General features: G+C 35.2%; 1 protein-coding gene across 1 annotated transcript; it reads left to right on the top strand.

The window, feature by feature from the left end:
* Nucleotides 1-2,939: 2,939 nt before the first annotated feature.
* Nucleotides 2,940-3,691, top strand: LOC149242480 (purine permease-like). Its single transcript, XM_089370850.1, has 2 exons — nucleotides 2,940-3,327; nucleotides 3,471-3,691. The coding sequence occupies exons 1-2, from the start codon at nucleotides 2,940-2,942 to the stop codon at nucleotides 3,584-3,586; spliced, it is 504 nt and encodes a 167-aa protein (XP_089226976.1). The 3' UTR covers nucleotides 3,587-3,691.
* Nucleotides 3,692-9,602: the final 5,911 nt, after the last annotated feature.

Genomic DNA, 9,602 nt, shown 5'->3' with positions numbered 1-9,602 from the left:
TTTAGTTCCTTCTTTTCCTCATCCTGCCCATTCTTAGCAGGTGCCTTTTTCTTCTTGAAATGACTTGATTTTCCTTTCTTTTCTTTACCAGCTTTATTACTCACAAAACTTACTAAGTGATTCACTTGATTTTTCAAACGTCCTTCTTCCTGAACAAGTCTACTGGCCAATTCATTAACATTCCACTTATCCTTTATAGTGTTATAGTTAATCTGAAAAGGTCCATATTCAGAAGGTAGCGAGTTCAGGATGAACTGGACAAGAAAAGAATCCTCTACTGTAAGTCCCAGGGAGTTTAACCTTGCTGCAATATTAGTCATCTCTATAATGTGCTCTTGCATAGTTTGCGACCCATCAAACTTCATGGTCGTGAGTTCTGCCATAAGAGTACCAGCGAGTGACTTATCAGTTGAACGAAAACGCTCTTCCACAGACTGCATATATTCCTTAGCACTTTCTGTTTGTGGAATTGTTGACTTGATGTTGTTAGCAACAGTCATCTTAATAAACATAAGGCTCAATCTGTTACTGCGTTCCCATGCTTTATGGTGTAATTTTTCTGCCTCAGTACTATCTCTTGTAAGAGCAGCAGGCTTATCCACAAGGAGTGCCAAGTCAAGATCCTGAATACTTAAATGGAAATTGACTTGTTCTTTCCATTCAGAAAAATTAACACCAGTGAACAATGTAACAGATGAAGCATGTGCATTCATGGGAACTCCTGCAAATTAAAAATGAAATAACTATAAGCTCATAACTAACGCGATTCAGATGTAGACATAATAGTATAAAATAGCACTCCTTTGGGTAGATACTATCCTATACTTAACATAATTAAATACCAAAACATAAGTAGGTAACAAATATGTTCAATTAAATAGAACTGACATCTTTGGATGATCAATATTTATTTAATCAAAATATCTATTAAACCTCATCATGTCAACTAGTTATAGAACAAGACTTTCCTTTGGGTAAGCTCTCAGGTTCTATCATTAGTGACGCCAGTGTTAATTGGTATTATTATAACTGGCAATTTCTATCATTAATCATTATGTCACTTATGCACTAAATGATTATTCTGATTTTGACCACTTTGGTGATTAACAAAATCATAAATCTCATGTGCACAAATAACTTATAACACATACCTTATGCAAAACAACATTCTGATTTTGACCACTTTGGTGATTAACAAAATCATAAATCTCAAGTGCATAAACAATCATTAATGTATGCAAAACAATCATTCATAGAGCAATTACTTTTATGCCCAAATTTCAAACGTCAATCGAAACTGTAACTTTCCTACAGGAGTTCTTCTCAACTCTGTACTAAAAATGATTGCTTTGTTAGTCTTCTTACAGTGCACAAATTCGACTATCTACCAGGATTCAATAACTTATATTCACCGCATTTTAATACATTCATTCCAAACAAGGTCGAAAACTTTATATCCGACGGTAATATACACCATGGTTGACATGCAACCTCAAAATTTTCAGAATCCGGATCATCAATGTATCATTATATCATATAAAACATGAACTCTACACTCAATAGAGTAAACAAGGCCATATGCTAATCTTGAATCACTTTTGGCATTCTTCTACATTGATAATTCTCTAATGTTTTGTGCATGAGTAAAGCGTTGGAAAGGTTGAAATATACATGTTAGCGTTCAATTAACAGGGGCGTATCTTTCTTTCACAACGCTCTTTGATTAGCAAACATTCCATCGCAGAACTAATTTTATATTCCCCATTCCTTACGAACTAAAGAAATCAAAACACGCGCTTAAGCAATTAAAAGACAAAACTATCAGCCGCTACCATTGATCGCGAGGTCGAAACACGACAAGGCAGAAATTTCATAGCAACACCCGCGTCATACATATTGACCTTCGCTCCACGACTATGATGCCGCACAATTAATTCCCCACAAACTACAATTCCTTTAGGTTTCAAACTGCAACAGCCTAGTACTAAGATTTTTACAGAGTCTAGGAAATATTTCGGTCAAAGGGGAAAGGGCCTCAGTTCCGATTTTTTAAAGGTTTTATTTGGCTTCTTGCGAGATGGTTTGTGATCCATTTGAGACACGGAGATCCACCTCTAACAGGCTACGCAGACACGTCTCTTTCAATTTTCAAGACTGTCCAAAATCCTGGAAATGAATCCGTGGCATGCAGAGTTCCTTCGGCTCATAGCCCAAAATATATGGGTGCGCAACAAAAAGATTCAACTTCGTTTTGTATGCAGCGATTCACTGAGTAAAATTATCACTCACACGCTTTGGGAGTGAGGGGCACTCAAGAATCAAACCAGGGGATGTGATAAATCGGATCACGAATACACCATCTTGTAAATTTATATATGGATAAACACACTCTCTTATACACTTAATATATAAGGACTTATACAGTATACGAAGATCAATTGCAATCATAGGAAATATTCAGTTATTGATTTGGCTCTGATACCAAATGTAAAATTTGCATTAACTTACAGCCCAAAGATCATCAATACCGAATATTTCACAAACAGAACTTAATATGATAGATGACATACCTTGATTAACAGCGGAAGATGTAATGGCTGCCATCTACTTTGATCTGACTCCTGACTGTTCCTCTTCTTCAGAATTCGGTTTCTCTCCTCTTGCCCTCACTTCCTTTATGTGCTTCTTGATGGAGAAGAATGCAACTCTTGTGTGTGGGAGAGAGAGGACCCAATCCTTTATATATTATTTAACTCTAATCTGGTACGTCCATCATATACCAATTCAACGCTTAAGATCTAATGCTTTAGATTAGAAACTGCTTTAAGATAAGATCTAAAAGCTTTAAGATTAGATCGGGTCACATTAAGATTAGAAACTGCTTTAACGTTAAAAAGCAATGAGCCTTTTGCTGTTTCTAATAGCAGTTTCTAACAACAATGACGCCTGTAACTACATATGCCCAGAACAATGGAGTAATTTCTCTTTCTCGCTGTGCATCACGCCGTGCAGGATTTGCTTGTTGTATATGGCTGTTGGTGTTGGGAGTCTTCTCCAAGTTTGCAGCAATTCTTGTCTCAATACCAAACTGTGTTTTGGGTGGGATGACGACCTTTCTTTTTGCAAGTGTGGTGGTATCTGGGATCCATATTCTGAACCTGAAGGAAGGATTAACAAGAAGGAATAGATTCATAGTAATAATTGCTTTAGGCATTGGCCTTGGTGTGAATTTGGCAACATCATGGGTGAATATTTCTGGCCAGTCCAACTATCCCTATGAAGGCAATCTGTGGCCTGTGAATCCTAGATGGAGTCCCAGCTATAGAGGTATAATATGATACTGCTCAGTCCTCACTACAAACTCCCAGAATGTAACATGCAATATAATACTATAGGCAGATAAAATATTTGTCATAATAACTATTTGAAAAATTGAGAAAAAGTCTTACAACTCTTGAAATTTGTTGCAGGTATTCGAGATGCCATTATTTTGATTTCATATAATGGTTTCGTTGTGGGTGGCTTGTTGGCTCTTATCCTTAACCTGCTTTTGCCATTTTATAATGAAGAGAAAGACTTCCCATAAAGCAGTCCCCAATTCAAAAGTAAGTCTCTTTATCTCTTTCTCACACATATGCACAGAAATGCACAGAAGGCAATGTCGAATCAAGTGGCTAATGCATACCTCCCAAGATACAACGAGAGCATGGATGCCTAATAAGCATAAAACTATATTTAAATTGTGACATCTCTATGTGAACCAAACTTGGCTCATGAATTAGATATCCAAAATACTTGGAATAAAAAGATAAATATATATATATATATATATATATATATATATATATATATATATATATATATATATATATATATATATATATATATATATATATATATATATCTATATATATATATATATATATATATATTGAGTAAAATTGATCTCATATACAAATAAGGGTAGTATTAGGGGTATAAATACTAGGTAAGGGTGTTTTTTCATAAAAAGTCATGGCTTTTTATCGAGACATGTCCTTTCATGTATTTCTTCATTATCTATGAATTACTATTTATTATTTATATATATTTATGTTATTTATATTTATAGCATTTCTCTTTAGAAATGTTTTGTCCTCAAATCATATTGATGAAACGGTTTTACATCTTTACTATCTCTTGTAATGTCTTTGCATGATTCTGATGTTGCCATAGTAGATGATAAAAGATGGTACGAACGTCTAAGGGTTAAGCAAAATTGTTGACTGTAAAATGATCTGACCATATTAATTTGATCTATTGTGGAATGCTACACTTAGAGGTTTTCCAAGGGTTTATTATGAGACTTACTGATACTAGTATCAGTATTATTCAAAAGATAATTTAATTGTTTCCCTTCGGAGCAATGTTGATACACTGACTTATTAAGGTATCTGTTGTTGCTGATACACTGACTTATTAAGGTATCTGCTGTTGCGATTAAGATGTCAATAAGATATATTTGTAGCATGACTTCCCGTTTTATACTTATAGTGCTTTATTAATTTACTTTTGGTATATGATCTTCTTCACGCATTGATGTTATACTATTCATCATTGAATTTTTTAGTAATTACATTCAAATTTTCCATCGTTTGGATTCCAATATCTGAGTATGTATTTGTTACAATTGGATTGTTATCTTCATGAGTTGTGATATTAACTAGATCTGCATTTTTTTCCTTTTTATTCATCTTGGATTCTTTCACTTAAAAACTTCAATGCTTCCTCCCAGATAAGTTTTTTTAACTTGTCTTGCAACAACTTCTTATCACTGTTAAGGTTCCTAATATATGTGATCAAGTTCTGACTATGATTCTTGAGGTGAGAAATTTCTTTATTTTTATATATGATAATTTTGTCATTTTCGTTCTACATCTTTGATGTTGACCTTTTATTTTCTTGATGGATTACCTTCGATATATCTTAAGATCTTCTGGTTTTAGTGAATAAGGATTCCAATACATTATTGAATGCTTCAAAGATAACCAATCAAAACAACATAAATCACCAATACATCCACTTGAAAAAGAGGGTTAAGAGATAGTGGATATGTGTGTCGAATATGATATAAAAGATAAATAATGTAAACAACTTCATATTTTAAATTAGATGATTATCACTGAAAAAATGAAACTTCAAAGAAGCACAAACCAATTTTAAGCTACATTAAAACAAAAGGAGTGTATCTCACTACCAATCGATTACATGTTAAAAAAGGAAAACTCAAGGATATTCACAAGTTTTAAATTTGTTTTATGATCAATTAATGTAGAAATTTTCAAATTTGAAGTGAAGAAATAACCATCCAAGATGAAGAGTATGCATTTGAGAGCAATACATCTTGGATGATTTCACATTGACAAGAGATATATCATGAAATAAAAGCCCAATAAGTGTTATAATCAAGTTCTAAAAATATATAACAATGCAATAGGAATTGATAAAAGTATGGTGAATCCCCTTTGGGCTTTCTAGTGTTAGCACTAGGATTCACCAATAAAATATCCAAGTGAAACATGAGAGATTGTAATCACTCACCATTGCATATCTAAGATAAAATTAAAGGAAACAATCTAGAAAATAAATAGTGATTGGGTATGAGTAAAATTGAACCTTTAAGTACCAAACCCTAGCCTTAGGGTTTCTCCAAATATAGTTTTTACTTATGTTGTGTGTTTTGAATTTTCTAGATTTGCAACAACCTTAATTTGACTGTTGCCTCAAAATCTAGTAGGCCTTGTGAGAAGAACTCACAAAACAAAATGTAGGCCAGGTGACAACACTATGAGGTGTGGCCCACTATCATCACAATCACTACCTCTTGCATTTTAGTTGACTTTCACCACAAAGGAGGCTTCCCTACGTTAGGTAACCTAAATGATATATCAAGTCCAAGGGTTAAAAGGGGATGAAGAATAGGCTTAGGAGAGATGCTCTATTTAAGAATAGGACTCGACTAGCTTAACAAGGCAATTCACATTCTCCAAGAGGCCTAATTAGGGCATAAAGTGACATAGGGTTTACAAGTAGGCAAGGTCAACAGGATTATCTAGGATTATAGTAAGGAACATTGGCAACCCTAGATGAAATGGATACCCTAAAACTAGCTAATGACTTTCCTTAAGAGGCAAAAATTTAGGTATGGGGAAGAAAGTTGTGATTTAATGTGAGCTTTTGATGTGATCAACAATGTGACCAAGGCTAGTGCCTTGGCCATGGGTTATGGAGTCTTGGATTCCTAAGGAGAAAAATATTAAACCCGAGCAAGGAGTAAGGGAATATGAAACCTTAGGTTTCAAACCCTAGGTATCACTTTTGTGAGGGAGAAAAGTCAATGAGGAGAGCTAGTTGAAAGATTCACTCATGGGATTGTCATATAAATTCTATAAGTGGGTAATGCATACAATACCATTTCTAAGATTCCATAGAATAATTTTTCAACAAAACTAGCGCATAAAAACCATAGATAATTAACCATTCCATGCAATATCCACAAAATACAAATATTTTTCCAATACAAGGAAAACTTACAAGATAAGATGCATGAATCAATCCTTTGTTGCTCCAACTTTACATCTCCAATACAAAATAATAGCTCCATAATAAAAAATCCTCAATAGATCACATCTCCACAAGATGCAAGGTGAATTTTTGCTAGGCCAAAATCTCTAATGGGGCTGAAATTGATCCACATGTGATGATCCAAATGAAATGAGACTAACCTTTATTTATATGAGGTTTAGAACTCCTAATTTAGCCTAATGAAGCCCCTAAATATAAGTTTGATCTTAAATGAAATTCGGTTACAAGCCAGCGAATCAACTAATGACAAAATAGGCCAAATTAGCCCAAACGTGTGAGCCATAGCCTCTCTAAAAGCTGATGGCATGCCTAATTAAGGCTCCAAATTCCATGACAAGGTATGTTGAGGTGTCAAAATGTGAAAAGATGCCCGAATGATCCAAAATTTAAGGGATGACCCTCAAATCCTCCTCTGGAATCCCAAGTGCAAATGAGGCACCATCAAGTGGTCTCCATGGGTCTCCAGTTGTCAAATAAGGCCTCCTCATCTCTAGTGTTAGGGATTCCTTTAGTGCAACAATCCCTCCCTAGTATCTCAATGGAAGACCATCCTCATCTGGGCTCTGAATTAGCTCCTTCCCATTAGGTTGTGTCGAGGCCAGCCTGGGGGTATACTGGTTCCAATGGTGTCATCATGAAGAATCCTCAAAGCTAGGTCAAATTTGACCAACATATTGAGTCTTGGAGGTATTTTGGGACATGTGTCATCTTCTTATGTTGTTAGGAGGCTTTAGTATCTCAACGTTGCATCTTCTAAGGCCATATACTTCTCTTAAAGGCCTAGGTACCTGTGGATTGGGTGCCCTCAAAGCCTGGGCTAATGAACCACCTAACAAAAACAACATGGATTCTAGTGAAAGCAACCATCCTTCAAAGACTTAGATCAATAATGCATCTAAGTGAACCAAACTAAAATGTTAAGGGAAACTTAATACTTCAATCAAAGATCACCTTCCAACATCAGGACCAAGTCCTCGCAAAGGTGTTTTCTCCCTTGGTATGTGAAAATTAATCTCTTGCAGCTACTAGAAATTATTCTTCTAACTCAAAATTAAATTATGTAGTTTATTTGCTACGGCAAATAACGAATAAAATCACAACTGCAATTTTCACCATAAATATACTGCGGAAAAATAAAATACTGGAAACTGAGAAATTTTAGCACACACAATAATTTTGACACGGTTATTTTTGGAAAATTGTCCTCGGAAAAACCCAACTTGGGAAAACCAATACATCATATGAGGGTTTTATTATTAATTTTCAGCAACAATTATGAGTACAATAATTTAGATGCCCAACTGGCAATCTAATCTAAAGAAAATACTGGCAAAAATATTGTGAGAATTTTCTCTCACCCCACAACTACTTTCTGCCTCCAATATAGCTTCCCCAACCTCTGCGCAGAGCTCCCTGTATTGCCCTCTACGCAAAGCTTACGCTGACCCTTTGGAGATTTCGGCCTTCCTTCCTTAGACTCTTCTGAGAACTAGAAATCTTCCTCTCAAAATGCTACTGCCCTCGTCTTCCTCCTGTTATTCACCCTATGGCTCTATCTTCTTTGCTGAGCTGCTGCTACTAAGAAAATCGAATTGCCTAGGCAACTGAGTATCTGCACTAGATGATCTCCATCACCACATCGACTTCCTTTTATAATCCATTGTTGGAGCACCAACGACCAAGATTAAAACTTAATCAATGGCTAGGATCTTTTCTGAATCGATCCGTGTGAGTTTCTACATGATCCATGCCCTATCTCAATTAATAGTGATTAATTAACCATATTCCCTAAGTTTAGACATAGGAAATATTTAAAAATCGGTCAATAACCTAATTGAGACACTTCTAGGCGGAATTTCCAGAAACAATTTATGGGTTTTGGAGATCTCATGTATTCTAGCCTCTCCACCAAATTTCGTCGCTAGAACACATCCGATGCTACAAAAACTAACACTCCCTCTTAGCAAGGAATATGTTCTTGTGCTATTGCATGCCCTATCTTTGCATCATCTCCTGTCACGCTGCCGATTTCTGGTCAAACTGCCTACCAACCACTGCACAAGTCTGATATATGCTACATTTGTGTTGCTTCTACATATGTGATATTGAGATTTTTTAGGTCATCCATAGTGCAACACGTGAAATCCTCCAAAAATAGGGTTTTTTAAGATATTCAAGCAAGATTTCTGTCTTTCATAATAATTTTTTTCTTCCATCTTCTTCAAGGATTGATGGAAACAATGCTTCAATAGCGAAGAGTACGGGTATGAAATCATTTGTCATGACTATGAAAAAATAATGTGTAAATGATTTCCCCCTAAAGTATGAATTCATAAAAAGGGTGATGATTGAAGTACTTTATCATGCAAAGGTTTTGAAACAAAGCGACTGGTCGAACTTGCTATCAACAATCAAAGAGTTACAGTACAATAATATCACATGATCATATCTGAGGTAGGCATTCCCATACTCATAATATAAACAACTCAAGTATAAGAGAGGATATGTGAAGGTTATGTCGAATGACAAATATATGTCAACCAGATATACATTTTGGATCCACGTCACAAATCATAAATACATAACTCCATCGCAACCTGGATATATGGACAAGATCCAGGGTCTTCATCTCTATCTATCCATAGTACGAATATAGCCATGTGAATGAATGTGTTGAAGTCAAACATGGTAGATACCAATCGATCGAAGGGTAATGATATAAACCTATCATCGAAGGCGAGGAAACTTTCCATTAAGGTATGCAAGTTCCAAGGTACTTAAAGGTTTATAAATCAACTTCCCAAATAATGCGTTGAATATGATAGGAAATGATCTGTCGCAGGAGGGCCTTGATGCATCCCCCATCAACAACACGAAATAGGTATAAAAATTTGAAATGGAACAAAGCATAGAGTAATTTAGGAATAACTCAGGGATGGAAAACACAATAAAAGGATTTAAGGATTGTAAAAATTGGT

The sequence above is a fragment of the Pinus tabuliformis genome, chromosome 8 (assembly GCF_031772625.1).
Source record: "Pinus tabuliformis cultivar Carrire ecotype Pingquan chromosome 8, CPIR1, whole genome shotgun sequence".
Lineage (NCBI taxonomy): Eukaryota > Viridiplantae > Streptophyta > Pinopsida > Pinales > Pinaceae > Pinus > Pinus tabuliformis.
Note: the sequence above shows the minus strand (reverse complement) of the source record. Positions and strands in the feature narration are given on the sequence as shown.

Excerpts from the sequence above, each read along its gene's own strand:
- LOC149242480 (XM_089370850.1), top strand. The coding sequence starts at position 2,940 with ATGACGCCTGTAACTACATATGCCCAGAACAATGGAGTAATTTCTCTT. Across the intron at positions 3,328-3,470 it reads ATGGAGTCCCAGCTATAGAG|GTATTCGAGATGCCATTATT; the intron begins GTATAATATGAT and ends AATTTGTTGCAG.